A 21,063-nucleotide genomic window follows, 5' to 3' on the forward strand; every position below is an offset into this window, starting at 1 on the left:
TATGTATTGGTCTTCTTCCTAATATGAAAGATTTGTAAGAGAGAATTCACAGTAACACAATAAAAAATGATCCACTTATGACCTCACTTTGAAGCTGCATATGCAGCCATGTTTCTATGGCCCAAGTAGCAATTCACAAATGATAACTAAAAGGGCAAGAACAGGCAGCCAACTGAAAGATTTAATATGGATAACAGGACCTGACATGAAGTAAAATAAGACAGGATTTGAGGTACAGTTGTGTGCCTCTGAAGAACATGTAATTGCCAAAAAGCTAAAATTAAAAAGCTTCAGTGAAATTTGAAATGGGAAGAACAAGTTAAGAACATACGATAAAGTGGACTTGAAATGTTGGTTATAATATATCGATGGATCAGTGGGACAATGTACGGTTAAAAGGGCTGAAATTTACATTGTGTTACAATCTAAAAGGGACTGTTTATAAAAATCTTTGGCAGTGACACCAGAGAAATCACCTAGAACAGCGGTGGTGAACCTGTGGCACGGGTGCCAGAGGCGGCACTCAGAGCCCTCTCTGTGGGCACCCGTGTCATGCCCCAGAGGTGGCAACTGTCCCTCTTCAACCAGCCGCCTGCTAACTTGCCGAGGTCCCACGTGGCTCAATGCATCCCGGCACGGCTGGTTTCCCTCCCCCCCATCCCGTCCCTCCTGGCCTCGCTCCCAGGCACGACCCATTGCATCGCCTCCTCAGCTGTTGGTCGACCATCCATCTCGGAGGTGGCTTCTTTGAACTGCTGGCGACAGGCTGCAGAGCCCCAGAGTGTGCCTGTCGAGGGGCCAGCAGGCTGTGGCTACTGACGGACACCGTTGACCCCCATGCGCTCGGTGGCCTCTGTGTGCGGGGACCGATGGTGTCAGGCAGCAGCTGCCCCAAACTTGCCTTGCTCCATGGCAATGGCACCCCCACCCTACCTCGCCTCACCCCACAGGATGAGTCTCCTGCCTACTGCCCCACCTGCCAGAGACCTCCTGGAGCTCCCCCAACCCTGCCCACCCCCCACAGGTGTCCCTCCCCACGAGCAACATTGAGGTGACCACACCCACCTTGGCCACACCCACCTAATCTTCCATGACCACCACAGCCACACCCACCCAGTGGGCCACGCCCACCTGGCACCCAGCGATAAATACGTGGGTTTTGGGTTGCAGTTTGGGCACTCGGTCTCTGAAAGGTTCGCCACCACTGACCTAGAATATATAAAAGCATTTCAAGTGTATGTTGGCAATGTAAGCAACATGGAGGGAGACTTTATCATGCTTGGCGGCCATGTAAAACAGCTAAATAATTTTCTATCACATCGCACTGCACTCATGTCAGAAGCATCGAGGTGCTTCAGGACTGAAAGGATTAGCTGGTGACAGCACTGTTGCTCAGGGGAATGCTCAACTGGGGGCTCTTTTCACGTCCCCGGGAGGAGCTAAAGCAGGGGTAGGCAACCTTGGCTCTTTTATGACTCGTGGACTTCAACTCCCAGAATTCCTGAGCCAGCTGGCTCAGGAATTCTGGGAGCTGAAGTCCACGAGTCATAAAAGAGACAAGGTTGCCTACCTCTGAGCTAGAGCAAAGGACGGGAGCTCCCCTCGCCCCACGGTAGCACTTGGGTCTTGTCAACTCGGCATCCTAACCAAGTGAGCCACCCTGCTCCCTGATAATTTTGGATTAAAATACATACTTTAATACAAAGGATTTTAAAGATCATTATTCAACTGAAGCCATAACTTTTATTTTTAGGAATAATAGATAAATAGTAAAAAGCCATGGAAGGTTACTTCAATATATGATTACTACGGTCGGATTACTACATACAAAGAGATGGAAAGATATGACACTACCCACTATGAAGGAACAAAGTTGACAGATTTTGCTGAAATGGATACACTGGCATCTTTGATTAGAGAAAAGATTATCTAAATTTAAAGGTGACTGGAAAGCTCTTGTGGACTTTTTGTATAATAAAAGGAAAAAAAAGTGAACTTATAATTTATGGCTCTGATTAGATTATAGAAAGAATAACTTTACAGAGATAGGTTAAAATATATTTGTACTTATAACTGCTATGAAGAACGTTGGAAGCCATTTCTTTAGATCAGGGGTGTCAAACTCAATTTCACTGAGGGCCGCATCAGCATTGCGGTTGCCCTCAGGGGGCCGGGTGGGTATGGCCAGGGTGGGCGTGGCCTACTGGGTAGGCGTGGCTAGAGTGTGTATGGCCTACTGGGTGGGCGTGGCCAGCTCTACATCGTTCGCATCAAGGGTGCCTATGGGGGCCTGGGCAGGAGTGGGACAGATCTGAGGGTCTCTGGCAGGAGGAGGGTCTCTGGGCCAGGGCCAAGGCAGTGGGGGCCGTTCCCTCACTGTTTCCAGGATGGCTTCGCGGGCCGCATGAAACCACTTCGCGGGCCGCATCCGGCCCCCGGGCCTTGTGTTTGACATGTCTGCTTTAGATCTTTTTTCTTCCTTTTCTGGTTTTTTTCCCAACTTTTTTTATGCACTATCTGCTTTTTCTTTGATATCTTTTTCATTTTTCTGCCTTACTTCATATTAGTTTGTATTAGTTTTCGTGTTGTTCAAAACTTTCAATAAAGATCATACTAAAAACGGAACAGGCCAAACCATCTGCTTGCAAGTTCACGGATCAACTGTTCCGCCTTTCCTAAAGAGAATTCATATATTCAAGACAACGCCTGAATTTATCCTACTACGCCTTCCTTCAAAGACCTCTGCTTGCTAAAGCAAGCAGCCAATTCAGCTTGCCATCTTTTTTTTAATAGCACAGAAAATCCTGAATGCAAGCAACAGAACAAATAATCCTAGAGAAACACAGCCTTACCCACTATCCTTGCATTCGTCATATTAGATGTAGATTAGATCATATTCTATACATATTTCTGGGTACTGTGGTATATAGTAACTGAAGAACTTAACGAGAGTAGGGCATTTGCTTTTAGCAGTATTCTCCAGGCCAGTTAAAATTCAGACAATTCAAACGTTAGCTATAACATTATTTCTGAGGGAATAATACCCTTAAGCAAGCCACCCGCAATGCGTATTTGTTCTGCATCTGAGAAATTACCATATTCTTTCAAACTATGACATCAAACACATTCATTCTGAGAGTGAGTATGTTAATACAGAGAATGCGATACCACAAAACTGTGAATGCTACTTGCCATTAAAAGGGAGCATTAACTATATGAAGGTGCACTTCCCATTTTTACAAGTTTGTGCCTAGTGATACAGAAACTTATTTGGTACAGTATTCAAAACACATCCCATATCCCACAAAAGCTTTAAGATTTCAACCAGCCTATTCAATAGCCCTTAATAAGCTTCATAACTGATTCTCATGTTTAAAACTAAATTGTAACTTGATAATTAACATGCATTGTAAAAAAACACTCTTAAAAATATATCCTTCATTATCTGGAAAATATAGACTTCATTATCTGCCATGATAAGTACTGTAGAAGTAAAAAAAAACTGGTAAATGACAAGAGTCCTCAACTTACAACAGTTCGTTTAGTGAAGTGACTTATGGCCATTTGTCACCCTTTACAACCGTTACAGCATCCCCAGGGTCACATGATCAAAATTCAGACGCTTGGCAACTGATTCATATTTATGACGGTTGCAGTCTCCCTGAGTCATGTGATCGATCACCTTTCGCAACCTTCTGACAAGCAAAGCCGATGAGGAAGCCGGATTCACCGGGCCACTAACTTAACTGCAGTGATTCACTTAACAAAATGTGGCAAGAAATGGAGCAAATTCACTTAACAAATGTCTCACTTAGCAACAGAAATTCTGGGCCCCGTTGTGGTTTAAAGCCGAGGGCTACTTGTGGTTTATAAGCTCCTCAGAAATATTATCCTGCATTGTGATTCTCTTGCTTAGGGAACAATGCGTTTTTTAAGCACAGTATGCACATTGTCACACTGATTTGCAGCAGAAGAACTTTGAACTGTCTAGTGTTCATATAATTGACTGTAGTGGTTTTCTGTATTGCAGTAAATATGTGGTTCATTTTACCTAAAACTTTACAGACACACAAGGAATTATATAATAAACAACAATCCATAAAATGTATATGATATTCCAAGTAGCCTGCCACAAATTTTAGGACTCACAATACAGAGACGTTTAGCGTCATTAAATAGGTATCAGCCCTGAACTTCTCTGAAATTGTGATCGGGTCATACATGCATACTCCAAACTTACCATAACAAACGTTACACTTCTAGGATTACCAAAGGCCTCATTTGTTTCATCCATCAGGTGAGAATGGGATGGAGAAAAAGAATGCAGTTTCCAATAAAATTTATACCGGCATCTAAAATTTTAGATGCTGTTCCTAAACTAACTTAGAGACTCTGGGAAAAGAAATTCTAAGGGATATCGCAGGAATCAAAAATGCTTCTTCATGGTAAGTTTCTGCATGCAGGGAACAAAATCAATGCAAAAAATCAGCAGAATCGTATCTCTGCTATGGAAGGCAGTAGGATCTATGGAATAAGCAAATTAAAATTGAAGAATTCCTATCCTCTGCCGAGGATTGATATGTATCTCTTTCAGGACTTTTTTTTTCTAAAGCAGATCAAATCCAAATCACAAAACAATAAAAGGTATAACCCTCCCACTTCCCATTACAGTCTGATTCACCTCTTTTCTCAACCCTTTCTTCCGATCAAGTGATTTGTATTTTTCTATGCAGCCTTTCCTAGTTTAGTGCCACTCAAATGTGCCAGACTGTAAAAGCATGGCCAATGATAGCTTGCTGCTGATAAAGTCTACTGTAGTTTAATATAACTGTAGGAAAGCTACTTTAAGATACTGTGAGCAGGTAATATATGCCATTTAGTAACTAAATGAAGTCTTATTTTGCAGCAAAAACCTGCCCCACTTTACATCGGGGAGGACTGTGTAGAGAGAGTTTCCTCCTTTAAATTTCTGGGAGTCTACCTCTGTGAAGATCTGACCTGGAAAGTTAACACAACCCAGGTGGCTAGAAAGGCCCAACAGAGGCTTCACTTTCTTAGGGTCTTGCGGAAGAACAGGGTAGAACAAAAGCTAATGACCCTCTTTTACTGGTCTACTATAGAGAGCGTCCTCTCGTATGGTATTGTGGTTTGGTATGCTGGTCTGACAGCCGCGGACAGGAAAGTATTACAGAGGGTAGTGAGCACAGCACAAGACATTGTGGGCTATTCCCTGATACCACTGGATGACATCGCCAGGGCTCGTTGCCTTGGAAGAGTGAGGAAGATTCTCAGGGATGACTCACACCCTGGACGGTATCTCTTTACTCTCCTACCATCCGGTAGGAGATATAGGAATATAGCCAGCCGTACCAACAGGCTGAAAAATAGCTTTTATCCGTGGGCTGTTAGGCTTTTAAATGGGACATAATCTTATGCAGAATTGACTTGGGAGGCCGGTGTGTGGTGTAGTTGGTTCACATAGTGTGGTGGGATGGAGGGTTTGTTGTCACTGTGTGTTGGGGGGAGAGAGCACGGGGGGAGGCTCAGCTAATCTCAATGTACACATGTTTTACTTTGACAATAAAGGTTGTTTATTATTATTATTATTTATTATTATTATTATTATTATTATTATTATTATTATTATTATTATTATTATTATTTACAAGTGAATTACTTCTAGGAACACTGCATTATTCTTCATAATTAAAAGGCACTTCAAATGTCAATATTTTGTAGTAGGCTAAGAAGCAGTAGGCGTGAGCTCAAATGGACTCCAGAAGATGGTACAGGAAGGCCTGGAGGAACGTTGTCCATAGGGTCGCGATGGGTCGGACACAACTTCGCAGCTAACAACAACAACAACAACAAGCTTAACCTACAGAACACGGAGATACTTGGAACTTTAAAGTAAGGCAGCTAAAATAACATTTCTTATTTATGCTCAGATTCTTTATCTAACAGAACAAAGCAAATTCCAAGACGCAGGTATATTTCTGCTATTTCAAGGTAATACTTTTCAAAAGTCAGGTCTCTGGGAAGCCATGATAAGGGCAAATGCACAGGAAGATTGCTTGGGACTACCGCAGTGAGACAGAATGGCAGCTTACGTATTGCAAGAACGCTTAGAAAGAATAATAATGGTGTGTTCAAAAATATAAAACGTATCATTAAGGCAGAAAAGACACAGAATATAGATCACGCCAGCTCTACAGGCTCATGCAGTGTTCTTTGATTGTAATTCCTTTCTCCAATGATTGCACACCTCCCATGCACTGGAATTTGGGTTAATCAATTTAATACAACATGATGTTTGGCAGCAGCAAATACTGTTTTACAAACAGCATTGTTAATATAGGAAACTCACTGCATAAGATGATGACAGCCACTGCATCATGTAGCACTGACCACGGTGATCATACTCAAGGATTCACCTAGAATCAGATGGTGATTACAGGTAGTCCTCAATTTATGACCACAATTGAGCCAAGTATCTATGTTACTAAGTGAAAACTTTGTTAAGTGTTTTGCCCCATTTTACGACAGTTGTTAAATTAGTAACACGGTTGTTAAATGAACCTGGCTTCCCCATTGACTTTGCTTGTGAAAAAGTTGCAAAAGATGATCACATGACCCCGGGACACTGCAACCGTCATAAATATGAGTCAGTTGCCAAGCGTCTGAATTTTGATCAGGTGACCATGGGAATGCTGCAACGGTCATTAAGTGTGAAAAAAGGTCATAAGTCACTTTTTTTCCAGTGCCGTTGTAAGTTTGAACAGTCACTAAATGAACTGTTGTAAGTCGAGGTCTACCTGTATTCAATTGGCGTTGTCTAATGTCTGAGGAGTGAACAGAATACCCAACAAAGGGCGACTAAGGCTAGGAAGGCATCAGCTTATGGCTGGTGGAGGTGATTAAATAAGTTGGTGAATGCGCACCATTAGGGAGATGGATGAGCTGGCCGGAGTAGCCATTGATCAAATGGTTGCTTCACTGAAAGCTGGCATTACTGGGCTGAGGGGGAATAAGGTTGCTCCTTGGCAAGTTGGCTAGAAGGAACCTTAAGGAGAGCTTGGAATTCCATGGAGGAGGAGGAGGAGGAGGAGGAGGAGGAGGAGGAGGAGGAGGAGGAGGAAAGCGAGATGAAAACAACTGAGACTTTGACCTGATTGTTAACAGAGAGCCGCAACCAGTAAAATGGTGCCGGTGCCAAATGCCTCCATTTTACAGTTTGAACCCCAGACTGCGGTACTCTTAGCTACAGGTTGGCTACTGGTGAATACCAAACCACTAAGCAATAAGACCGTATTATTTTCATGACCTCATTGGGAACGAACGAGTGAACCTTGCATGCATGAATGATTGACAGAACTAGTTGAGCAGGAGTGAGGTGTTGCTCTGTCCAATTTGGCTTTCAGCTGCTGTGACTTCAAAGGTGGAGGTGGGGCATAACGGCCCTGATGGGCTTTGACTATAACCCTGGGCTGTGTTCCCAAGATGACCTGGTTGGGAATGTCAGTGTTTGAAGAAGACTGTGCTGGTGTATCACCCATCCTGCCATCTAACAGTAGCCCTTCCCGAATTCCTAGACTTTGTCACAGGCATAGTGGTAAATGTTCTCTGGGAGAAGGCTACTGGGGAGCTTCAATTCTGAGGAAGTGAAGTGAAAATTGGGAAGGCTCAGGAATTCACAGCATCCATGGGCCTGCCCTGTGCAGCTAACAAATCCACACTATTCTTTATTATGGTTAGCTCACCGTCATGCAAATGACTGGCACCTGTGATCTCTACAAAAGGGAGGAAGGGGAGGGGGCTCAGCAGACTAGTTGTCTCAGCCACCTTGTGGATCTGACTGTTTTCCAAAGTTCTAGGGATTTTCCAGTTATATTGCAAGAGTTCAACCATGCATCTCAGAGACCTCTGGAATTCACGAACAGCATTGAACGTAAATTCTTTGGAGTTGTCTCTCCTTGGTTGTTGATCCCAGAAGATGAAGCGATGCCTATAGCACCAAATAGAGGAGAAGACAATAAGTTTCCCTAAACAGAAGCATGAACTCATCTTCAGGCCAATACTACGGCAACAAGAATAGTAAAGTCCATGTATTTGTTTGCGCTTACTACCTTGGTAGAATATTATAAAGAAGTAAAGTGAAACACGTAGAAAAAATGAGATACACAAAAATTATCACCATAGAAAATACAAGATATACAAAAATTATCACCATAGAAAATACGAGATATACAAAAATTATCACCATGTCAGTTAATACTGTTGGGTAACCTTTACCATGAATTATGGCCTTACAACGTCTTCCCAGTCCTTTAGTTCTGCAGCTGTTATAATGTGAAACCAAGATTGAATGATTGCTTCTATTAACTTGGTTTTATTGCTGAGTCGCTTCTGACTAACAAGTTTCTTTAGTCAGCTTCATAGATTTTCAATTGGGTTAAGGTCTGGGCTATTCCCAGGCCATTCCAGCAGTGATATATGATTATCCTGAAACCACTTTTTGCACATAGCAGCAACATGACATGGAGCTGAATCCTGTTGAAATATAAATGCTTCATTGTCTTGGAAAAGATCATGTGTGGAAGGCTTCAGTTTGGGCTCAAGTATTTCATTAATGTATTTTTGGCCATTTATATTCCCATTAATCACACAAATTCTGCTCACACCTTTTGACGTAATACAACCCCAGATCATAACACTGCCTGGGCATTTCACCGTACATGTAATGCAATCAGGATGCAAATCTTCTCCGATTCTTCTCCTTACTGTTTTATGCCATCACTACCAAACAGGGAGATCTTGGTCTCATCACTCCAAGTAACACCATCCCATTGTTCCTCTGTCCAGGTAATATGGGTTTTAGCCCAGTTTAGTCTTTTCAACCTTTGTTTGAGAGATAAAAGTGGCAGCCAGCAGCCAGCGCCAAACAATCCTTGCACTCAACTTCACATTGCATTGCGCCATTTCATCTTGTATACACCCAGATGATTTTCTTCTGTTACGTAGGCACAGTCTCTTAATTCTTCTATCATCACTTGCTGTTGTGCACCTTTTCCTGCCTTTACCAGTGTGGTTTTGTGGTGACTGAATCTTCTTATAGCTCTTCAGAAACTTAGAAATGCCACCTTTGGTTAAGTTTCCACCAATTTTTCTTCTAATTTCTTTATAACTGTAGCCTTGTTCACTTAATAATACTATTTTATATCACTTTCTGGGTGACCAGTCAACTCCTTGCAACATTACTTTAATTTTATTACGTTTTACAACTCACTAAATGAAAAAACACAAGAAAACCCAACCAACTTGATATAGCGATCACATAACATACTGACAAATTTCCGCTTCTCAGCTTCAATACATGACATCAATAACTGAATCCTACTGTGATCTGATTGGCTCATTGCCAAAACAAGATGACACCTGATTGGCTCTCTAAACACTTATTGGCTACAATCAGATGAAGGAAAGCTACCTGATTTCAACCTAAGCAAGTTGTGCTTCCTTTTTCTGGTTATTTGGCCATAACTTTTCATAGAATACAGATAATTGAACAAACTTTGTTGCATTACATTCTTGGTTAAATTATCTTTCCATTGATATATACTTTTATGGTACTACTCCAAAAAAGGTGGTGTTATTAGCCATCAAACCTCAAATGTACACTATTCCCAAAAGGTTTCCACAATTTTGGCCACTACTGTACAAGTTGTTGTTATATGTGGATTTGGAATACGGTACATGTCTTCAGACAACCCAGGCTCCCTTGGCCAAGAAACGGAGATGAGCACTGTATCCCAGGCTCAGACACGGACACAACTGACATGGAAACATTGATGTTTACCTTTTTACAATTATATGCATACGATATTCCATGTATGTTCTATCCCAGAGTAGGCTAGAGGTGCACAGAAGTTCCTTGCCTAGCGATTGAAGAATGGAAGACGCTGGATGACATAAACAAGCTAAAACTGAACCCCAGCAAGAGAAAGATTCCATTTGTTTGGAAACCATTTAGCACCAGGGGTCTTCCAACTTGGCCCTTTTATGACTTGTGGACTTCAACCAGCTGGCTGAGGAATTCTGGGAGTTGAAGTCCACAAGTCTTAAAGTTGCCAAGTTTGAAGACCCCTGATTTAGCACAACGTCTTCCCCTCTGTTGGTTCAAAAGGACAATATGCTAGCTTAAAAGTAAAAAAAAATGTTGGGGGGGGGGAGTTGAAAATATCCAGTTGCATTTGGGCTATTCTTTCTAGATAGAAGGTGGCTACAGTATATTACAGACTTCAATCACATTTAGGCAGAATCTGAAGGTTTTTCCAACTCTTTTGAAGAAACAGGAATTTATACCCTAGAGATATGTACCTCTCATAAAGTCGTGAATTCTTTAAGAGACCAGCCAGTTATCTGACAACGTACATGTCTGAACTTATTGACAGCAACCCAGAATTTCTGCTTACAGCCAGATTCCAAATGCCAGACTCAGTTATAGAAGACACTTATTTATTTATTTATTATTGGGACTTATATGCCGCCCTATCTCCCGAAGGACTCAGGGCGGCTAACAACAATAACATACAATAAATACAGAAGTTAAGATAAAATTAAAATTAAAGGCCTCTGTACAATAAATTAAAATTAAAATTAAAATAAATTAAAAATTAGGGTTAAAAAATTAAAAACATAATTAAAATCCCTGTCAGTCCAGGTCAGCCAGGTGGAAAAGGAGTGTTTTGAGGCCGCGGCGAAAGGACTGGAGATCCGGGGCCATCCGGAGCTCAAGTGGGAGTTGGTTCCACAGGGCTGGCGCTCCCACAGAGAAGGCCCTCCCCCTGGGGGTCGCTAGCCGACATTGTCTAGCCGACGGCACCCTGAGGAGGCCCTCTCTGTGTGAGCGCACTGGGCGATGGGAATTCATTCCCGGCAGCAGACGGTCCTGCAAGTATCCCGGGCCTAAGCCATGTAGGGCTTTAAAGGTAAGTACCAGCACCTTAAATCTCACCCGGAGGGCAACTGGTAACCAATGCAGCTCACGCAGGAGGGGTGTAATATGGGAGTATCGGGTTGCTCCCATCACTACCCGTGCAGCCGCACTCTGCACCAGCTGAAGCCTCCGGGTGGTCTTTAAGGGCAGCCCCATGTAGAGAGCATTGCAGTAATCTATATGGGAGGTAACGCGTGCATGAGCGACTGTACGTAGGGCGTCTCGGTCCAGAAAGGGGCGCAACTGGCGTACCAGGCGAATCTGGGCAAATGCCCCCCTAGCCACGACTCCAATATGATATGTAAACATGACTTCCATGTTTACATGCGGTGCTATTATTTTTTTCTGTCCGTCCACTGTAATTCTTGAAGCACTGCAAGTCATCACCATAAAACTGAAATACCCTATCATTAAGGCATTAATTGGTGCTCCTGACACATCTTAATAATCAGTGTTACATCCTCTGCATGCTGAGCCTCTGTACATTAGCATAGAAATCGTCCTTAAAATCTTAAGATATATTATTTTTTAAAAACTCTATCAGCCAATTTAATACCTCTCTCTCTTAAAATTGTGAAAGTTTTAAGGTTTCCTGGGATAAACACACCACCCCCATCCCTCGCAATTTACCACTTTGGAAGAACTTTATAAATCGTAAGGGTAGCATTTCTATCTATCTATCTTAATTCATATTAGTGTCTCAATTATTGTTTTCCCAATGAATTACGGTTTCTTTATAAATAATTTTCAGAAAAGTAGTATGTCAAAGCATATAATTATGCCTACTACAGATGTAATGCAAACCATAATATTTCTCTATCATTCGTATAAGTTCTATATCTATTAGCCTTAATAGAGGTTATGGTTATCCATTACTTGCAAGGATTAGGGTTAAAGGCTGATTTGCAAACCATATCTACAGCTAATTTTTTGTCATAACCCAAGGGAAATCCCAAATTGTGACAATTTGCTGGAAAGAAAATGCACAAACCCCATAGCAGCTATTAATAAAAGTGTAAGAGGTAGTGTATCTGCATTCATTGAATTCATAACACAGTTAACAAGCCATAACTATGATTAACAAAATGTAACATATGATTTCACACAACATGCTGAGCTAAAACAAACTCATTATAGTTTTACGATAGATTGGTTCATATTACACAGTGCTACAAGAAGTAATTCATTTAGGTTTGGCTTAGTCTTTCTTGACTTTTTGACGGGTTTTTTATTATATTTTGTCCCTCAAATTTCCAAGTCAAGCAAAACCGAATGGTCACGAGCATCCTAAAGCTGTAGGAGAAAAAAAATGATACACTTCTGGTATACCTCCATGTATTTTAAAAATGTGTAAAATTAAATGTACAGTCCTCTAAAGTATAATCCAATTCATAATACTAACACTCAAATTGAGGAGTAAATTTTTCATACGTTACAGAAGTCGAAGGCAGCATTCTTTTAAAAATTAAAACATTTTTGTATAATCTGTGGCTTGTTTCTGTACACACAAAAAAGCATTTTTCAAGTGGATTGATGATACCATTAGAGCAACAGTGTCTAAAACAAGACTATAGGAGGTTACATTGTTCCACCACACCTAATTTTTATTTACTGTCTTCAAAATTTGTCATTAACATTTACATTTAATTTTTACACATAACTCACTACTACTCAATCAATCCACATGTTGAAATATAACCAGATAAATGAATATTACAGTGCCATACAGTAGCACCTGTAGGAACAATATTTGCCTTATGTTCATTCATACATCATGTTAATGTGGTTTAATTTTGTTTTAGTATGTTGTGCCTCCATATGCATTGCGGTTTGTAAATAATGGCAAAGGTTTAGTGTACACCCCAGCCAACTATTTTTTTTATTCATTAAACATTAAACTTGTTGGAAGACCTGAAATACAGGATTAGGAACAGATCATCACGGAGAAAATCTGTCTCGGTGGTTGCCAAGAATTGGCATCAACTTGACAGCATATAATCAATCCATCAATCAATCAATTGTAAAACATGATTAAACATTACTATTCAATACAGTATGTACTATTCAATATGAAGCTTCAAATAAGAAGCTTCCTTATTGTTTTAAATCCATCAGAGGAGGATTAATCTTTCCCCTATCCTGGAATACTGGAAGCAGGAAATTCCTACATAGGACTTCTGAGGAAGCAATGGTGACTGAAGATGGCTCTGCTGAGAACAGAGCTTATCACTGTGACAGGACAAGGAGCTGGCAAACAGATCAGCTCCTTGGAATTCCTCCCCGGATAAAGGAGAGGATCTGGGAGTGTCCACATGCACTCCGTACAGTGGGTCCTCACAAGGAGACTAAAAGACAGCAGTCTCTGGTGAGTTTTAGAGCTCTGCAAGCTGAGGAAAAGCCATTTTTGCTCGAGCCACAGTTTGGTATCTTCAAAACTACACTGGGTTTGCGTACGTGTTTTTTTTTTCTTAATCGCTTCTCGAAATTGCTTGACAGCTTTTTGGATAGTAAGAATTGTCAAAAAGTCAAAGTTTCATTACACCAGGTGAACGAATCTTTAAACAAAATAATTTTTATACAAGTTGAAGGATTTTTTTAAAAAAATATTATTATAGAGTAAAAAAGCAAAAGGGTGATTAGAACACTGATTGGGAAATGTTACAAAGAGGTGGGATGGTTTTGAAATTACATTTTGAAATAAATTACAAAACAAACTTCCTTGTGTGTTGTTTGAAATTTAATTTAAAAATATGTGAGCATTTAGAAATTAAGTATAAGAAATATTCCCATGGGAAAACATTCTGGATTAGAGAAAAGCATAGGACTAGAGAAGGAACCAAAAAGAATGAAAAATTATAATTAAAAGAGAAGAGAACCACTAGTATAGAAGGGAGAAAAATATTTAAATTTGGGAAACATTTAAGGATATTTGGGAGCAATGCAATCAGAGATTACTTTTAAGATTGCATGCCACTATAAAATGGGTTTAAAAGATTTGATAGAAGAGGATAAATGAATGGTGGATGTGGATTTAAAAATGACAAGCTATAAGAATATGGAAAAAGATGTTACACTGGATATACAAATGAAACCAGTTGATATCTTCATAACTAAAATGGACACACAAACGGTAAAACACAAGAATGATTTGGACAGTATTCAGCTAGTTATATATTTATCTTTTTTCTTCCTTTTTATTTTTTCCCTCTGCACTTTTTTTTCCTTTTATTTTAGTTTGTAGGAAACTATTTTATTTTTTCCTTAATTTTTTATATCTGTAAAATTCAGTAACAATTATCATTTTCAAAAACAAAACTCCTACATGGGAGAGCATTTAAACAGTAAATTAGTATCCTGATGAAAACAGACCACTCTACCAAATAACAGTGTACTCTACCAATAAAGAAAATAAATCAAAGGAGCTTTTGTATTAAGGCATAAAGATCTAAGCCCATTAATGCAAACTTCTTTGTACTGCTTTCAGAATTACACAAATATATGCAGCCAGTTCTGCTATATTTTTCATGGCTAAAATTCATTTCATTTTGAAATATATAACATTCAAGATATGAACATGTCCTAGCTGAGATCACATATTATACTTATATGTGGTTTACTTAACAGTAGTTGAATTCAGATAAATATCTGAAACAAACCCATAAACCATGTTTCACAAATCACAGTAACTTGGTACATACAATATGCTAAGCAAAAACCAATGAATCACCTTATGGGTTAGTTGATGCGGGACAAAGCACAATTGAACAAAGCTATCGACCAACATATTTCAGATAAAACCTAGATGGGTGTGCATTTCAGCTCTAAGACCTGGATTCTGAAACAATATGATCGTTTGCTGTCTTATTTACTGCCTGGAATAGGCAAATCATGCGGGTCCAATAGCATCCCTGTTTCGTAAGACTCACCTCTCCAGTGACTATGCATTTTCTAATGCCCTACAAATGTATACAATGGCAATTAAAAATAAAAATATTTTAGTTTTAAAAGCATGGTGGTTGAAAAAAATAGTAATTCTGAGGAAAAGAATGCTTGAAAGCTGAAGACCTCACCAAAATAAATACTCAGTGTAAAAACAGAATATTGACACCATTCAACTTTATTCTCTTTCACTTTAGCCCTGGGCAGGGACCGTATCTTTTATCAACAGAGGATTTTCAAAGTCTATCTTTATTAATTAAGCCCTGCAGCACAGCATATTTCATAAATATTGTCCGTATCTTCAAATAATTTATGGATGCATATCCCACACACACTACCTTAAAATGTTCAGTGAGACTTGCTCAGTAGGTTGCATAACTGGAGTGAAACAACATATCCATTGAGGGATGGAAGGAAGAAATCAGAACTGGACATATGAGTCACCAAGGCACCTTCCCTTTCAATATATTTAATAGTTAACTTCACCAAACTCCATTAACTTTCTGCTTAAGGATTTTGGCCACATGAAACAATATACTTTCACAGAAAAAGCTTCACAAATCTAGTAAATCTATCCTCAAATGAACAGTAACACTAATAGCACAGGTTAAGCCTTTGAATCTTATCCTGTAGAGTAGACCAAAGAATATTTTAGCCTTTGATGGCAGCTTTTGAATAGTAGACAGTTAACAGCATAAAGAATCATGAGTGTCACTTTCCCCAAAAGACAGGGGAGGGAGGAGAAGGGGAAAAAACTATATATATACACACACATATACATACATGCATATACATACACATATACATACATACATACATATATATACATACATACATATATATATATATATATACACAGCCACACACACACACATATATATATATATATATATACACACATACACACACACACAAAATATTCAGCAAAAAGCAGTATTTCTTGAAACCAAATATTACATTTGTAAGATGTACAACATACAGACCAGCTAGACAGAGATAAAGATAGAGGTTAAAGTGGAAGAATTAAAACTGTTACAAAATCTCTACTAAGTAGATTCATAATTATTCCCAACAAATCTAGAAACAACAGCGCAATACTCTGTGGTAACATGAATTCAACGATGGACAAAATACAAGTACAAATGTTACATTCGCCCCTATCACAGTTTGGGAAAATACATAGCTGATCATTTGTCAGTATTACTCATGTAACACATGTATATATGTTTAGAAACCACAACATGTTACACAATATCATGCCCAGTTCACCAGTAATATATGTTTGAGATGATTCTGAATGTTAGTCCTCTGGAAACAAATATCTTGTTAAATAGCCATACAGATGTAAATATATATGTAAACTCTTGCATGCCAAAACTTCTAGCATCTTGTAAATGCTCCATCTGCTATGACCCCCACTTCTGGGTTGATTCTTCTTTATTATACTTATTTCATGGGGAGAAATGAGGAAATCTCTTTTCAGAAACATTACTGTAAATATGTCCAGGCAGCACTGTGAGACATAGCAACATTTCTGTTTGTTAAATTTTAGACCTTGAACTGATCTTAAAAGGATCAAATGCATAAAAATCAAATGCATAAAACTGACAACTCTTCAGATAGCTATGGAAAGCAATAACATCTTCCCAACAATGGAATGTGAAAAATCCTAAATGAAAAAAAAGGTCACTCATATCTGCCAAACCACAATACCTTAACACCAAATCAGTATCAGATAAAGACTATTTGTTATTTTATTTATTCCTGCTCCTTCCCTTTAACCACAGCTTAAGGAAAATTTAACACACTGGTATGTGTCTCTGCCAGGAAGACTCCCTCCCTCCCATAAATGTCACACTTGTCACACAAGGCTGCTGCTGGTCTTGCTACACCCTTAAAGACCGTTCTTCCGTCTTCCTTTTCTTCCCAAGGTCTCTTGACAAATTTTAAGACCTTCCCCAATCGAGGTCTTTTTTCTTTTCCATTTCTATACCATGCCATAGGGATTTATTTGGTATGAAAAGTGAATCATAATAAAGTAATAAAAATGGAAAGTGGGGTAAAAATAATACTGATTTTTTTCTTATATTGGCTGATTAGCATCCTGGCTCATCGGGATGCCTTATGGTATGTTTCCTGGCACTGAAATGGAAAAGGCAGAAGGCGGAAAAAGGCAAGGGAAAAAAAAAAGATTGGAGAGGGAAGGAGGAAGAAGGTGAGAGCCGCCTGACCACCGGTTCACGACGTTCCCACGATCCGGGGACTCGAAGCGCTTCCCAGCCCTCCTACGCCCCACTCCTGCCCCACACACCTTCGGCGATGACCTTCTTGATCCGCAGCTTCATCTCGCCCATCTCCACCACCTGCCCCACGAAATCGTTTTGGTCTCGGCTGGCGGCCCCTAAGGAGCCGGGCCCGGCCAAGAACTCCAGCGCCGACTGCAAGAGCGACATGGCGGCTCCGCCGGGACTGGGAGGTCGAGCGCCGGCCGGGGGTGGGAGAGCGCCGGCCGAGCCCGGCCGGTTCCGCCTGCCGCCGCCAATTATACCCCTAACTCAGCCGCTCTGCTCGCCCGCTCCTCCAGCCCGCACCGAAACCACTTCCGCCAACGTTGTTCGTCAGAGCAGGAAGCCGGGGCCCCGCCCACTTTCTCGTGTCGCTCCGCCTCCTCCCGCCGGGCCTTCGCAAAGAGGTAGGTGGAGAGGGAAATGGCTGTTCGGGCGGCACGTCCGGTGCCTTCTCGAAAGTTGCCCCGGAGCCCGCTTGGCTTTCAGTCGAAGGGCAACGTCTGTCAAAGCAAAAACGGCCAGTGTTTGACAACGTCGTTCTTGGACTTTGGCCCTTCCGACAGTCAAGATTTTAAAGGGAGCAGCACACGTCCCGCTGCTCTTTGCTCTTTAGCACGGGCATTGCATTTGGACTCGGAAGCAAGAAATCGATTTTACTTTATATCTGCGTATACTATGCATATAGATAGATAGATAGATAGATAGATAGATAGATAGATAGATAGATAGATAGATAGATAGATAGATAGATAGATAGATAGATAGATAGATTCTAAAAGATATATTGTATTATATCTCCGCTCACCTTTTAATTTGAGAAAGCTTAATAGTGGGCCCTAGTCCAGTATAGCTCAGTATAGCATTGTCTTGTGTCTATGCCACTCTTTGGCAGGACTGTAGGGCCATAATACCGATTTACCCTTGACATATATACACACACACACACATATACATACACACATATATATATATACACATATATATATATATATGCACATATATACACACACACACACACACACATATATATATATGTGTGTCAAATGCTTGTTAACTATTTAGATTACCTTGCTAGGCCCCAAACATGGGACAAATCTTTATTTCCTGTTTCAGCCTATCTTGAAGGCCATCGAACAGGCAGTAGTCACACCGGTGACAGCTCATATATTTGTGTAAATTGCTAATTAATTTATTAATTCTTTGTTAGCAATTTACATATATATATATATATATATATATATATATATATACACACATATATATACACATATACATATACACACACATATATATACATATATACACATACATACACATATATATACATATACACATACATATTTACTTTTTTTCCTTTTCATGATAATTTAATTAAAAATAAAAAACAACACTTGATCTTTATATTCTAGGTGGGGGGGGGGGGGGCGTTAAAAAAAGACCACGAAGTGAAAAGCGTTCTGTCTTTGCTCTCATAAAGTACAGGAAGATAATATAATTGTCAAAGTAGGAAAAAGTTTCGGGATTTTCAGTTGTCTTCTCTAGGAAACGATTCCTTTCATAAAAATCGTTTAAAAGCCCCCTAGCGAAACCACGGAGCACGAAAGATGCCTCCTATCGGGCCACGCCCACTAAGGGCTCTGACCCGCCCTGCTCAATATTCTAACCCACGCCTTCCTCCTCCTCCTCCCCCGCCCCGCTCTCTTTCCGGTGTGCTGGGCCAGTTCTTATCTCTCCTGCCTGCTGGTCAGAATGTTCACCGCGCCCGAGTCTGCTTCGGCGAAGTTGCTTAGACGCTTGTGACGTCATCACGAGGACTTTCGGCACGCGGAGAACTCTTGCAATTCCTGCCTCGCGGCCTGGTTTCTTCGAAAGGACGGAGGCTCAGGCGCGACGTACATTGTACATAGGACGCACAGTACTTAAGCCAGAAAGAACTCGAAGTTTTCGTCTGTTTTCCTTTTGCTGCCTGTTAACTTGAGTTCGCCCAACACGCTAGACTAAAATAAAGTTTGGCTAGGACAGGGGTAGGCAACCTCGGCTCTTTTAGGACTCATGGACTTCAACTCCCAGAATTCCTGAGTCAGCATAGCTGACTCAGGAATTCTGGGAGTTGAAGTCCATGAGTCCTAAAAGAGCCGAGGTTGCCTACCCCTGGGCTAGGAGGTGGTTTTACTTTTAGTACAGGATGAAGATTGAAAGCTTCCCGGTGGCAGGCACTAGTAATGACATTTAAGTGCAAAACGGGCAGATTATACTCGGGCTATTAAATTCAGGGAGGAGTGTAGATTGTCAGCTGGAAATTAGGTAAGGCTTGGCTGGTGCAGCAGCTCTGTTTTGTGCAATCCCAGTTGAAGGTCCTTAGGTGAATCCCACACAGTTGCAAGTCTCGGGATCATGAGATCACCCGTTTGTGACCTGCTTCCCTACTGAGTTTGCTTGTTGAAAGCCAGCGGAGAAGGTTGGAAACAACAGTCACCAACAGTCACGTTGAGAACAGGATATGGCAACACCTGAATTGCAAGATCTTTGCTAAAGGTCCAAATTATGATCATGTGATCACTAGTGTTATGTACTGGGCTCTTGTGTTACACTAACTGTCTCCTGTCCTGCAATTGGCTAGCCCCAGGCGGCAATGGTTGGTTCAAACCTATTGGCTGCTGCCTAGGGGCTAGACTATATATTGCGGCTGGTTGCAGCCCTTGCTTCAGTACAGTTCCAGCAAGAAATAAAAGTATGAGTTATCCTGTACTCAGCCTCGCGTCATCATTCCTGCACCCAAGAACCCACTATTTAACAACCAGGATGCTGTGACAGATGCAAATTACAAGGACCCATTGTAAAATCCCCCTTTTTCAGCGCCATCATAACTTTAAACTGTTGTTGAACCAATAGATCTTAAGTGGCCATAACGCAAGCCAAAGGCAATCTGCTTTAAGCAATTCTTTAGGATGCCTTGCTATGCTGGTCTTAAGGAAGCTAATTGATCAGCTGACATTTCCCATGCTCCCACGTCTCTCACCTTTTCCAAATCTGGCTCAATATATGCAGGACCAAGGAAGATTGGAATCAATGTGAACAAAGTAGAGGAAGGATTTCCTCCTCTACAACGTCACTGTGCCCCACATTCAATAGAATGGTAAAATGAGAGGGAAATCCAGTTTAGTGTAGTGGTTAAGGCACCAGACTAGAAATCAGGAGACTGTGAGTTCTAGCCCCACCTTAGGCATGAAGCCAATACAGGTAAGCCCTCAATTTACAATCACCACTGAGGCCAAAATCTCTGTTGCTAAGCAAGAGAGTTGTGAATTTTGCCCCATTTTACAAGCTTCCATGCCACAGTTGTTAAGTGAATCTGCTTTCCCCATTGACTTTGCCTGTCAGAAAGTCACAAAAGATGATCACGTGACGATGGCACTCTGCAACCGTCATAAATACAAGCACGTTGCCAAGCGTCTGAATTTAGATCACGTGACCACGGAGAGGCTGCAATGATTGTAAGCATGAAAAATGGTCATAATTCACTTTTCCCGGTGTTGTTATAACTTTGAACAGTCACTAAATGAACTGTTGTAAGTTGAGGACTATCTGTATATATATGTTGTGATTCCGTGCCAGCCTGTGATTCCGTTAATTGAGTCTGGGGAATCAGAGGAGGAGGAGGAGGAGGGGCCTGGAGAGCCATCAGTGTTGGAGGGAGGCTCTGATGAGCTGCAGGACTTACAAACTAATGAAGAGGTTGGTCCTTCCACTCGTGCTCAAGCTGAGAGCCAGCTGAGCTTGGACTTGGAGGAAGCACAGCTGGAAGACCTCAGAGATGCTCATAAATGCTGACAGGTCACA

General features: G+C 40.9%; 2 protein-coding genes across 4 annotated transcripts in view; one reads left to right on the forward strand and one right to left on the reverse strand.

Moving 5' to 3' along the window:
- GAK (cyclin G associated kinase) overlaps positions 1 to 17,518 on the reverse strand; it is an 85,770-nt gene extending 68,252 nt beyond the window's left edge. For all 3 annotated transcript variants that reach the window (XM_081317531.1, XM_081317530.1, XM_081317529.1), the window contains exon 1: positions 17,247 to 17,518. In XM_081317531.1, the coding sequence (XP_081173657.1) occupies positions 17,247 to 17,388 (142 nt within the window). In that variant the 5' untranslated portion in view covers positions 17,389 to 17,518. The remainder of the gene's footprint in view (positions 1 to 17,246) is intronic.
- Positions 17,519 to 19,037: 1,519 nt separating this feature from the next.
- The window catches only part of TMEM175 (transmembrane protein 175), a 31,952-nt gene continuing 29,926 nt past the window's right edge, over positions 19,038 to 21,063 (forward strand). Inside the window, exon 1 of the mRNA XM_081318767.1 lies at positions 19,038 to 19,122. The gene's annotated coding sequence lies outside the window, so the exon portion shown is untranslated. The remainder of the gene's footprint in view (positions 19,123 to 21,063) is intronic.

This window comes from Vipera berus (assembly GCF_964194415.1).
Source record: "Vipera berus genome assembly, chromosome: 2".
In the NCBI taxonomy this organism is placed as follows: domain Eukaryota; kingdom Metazoa; phylum Chordata; class Lepidosauria; order Squamata; family Viperidae; genus Vipera; species Vipera berus.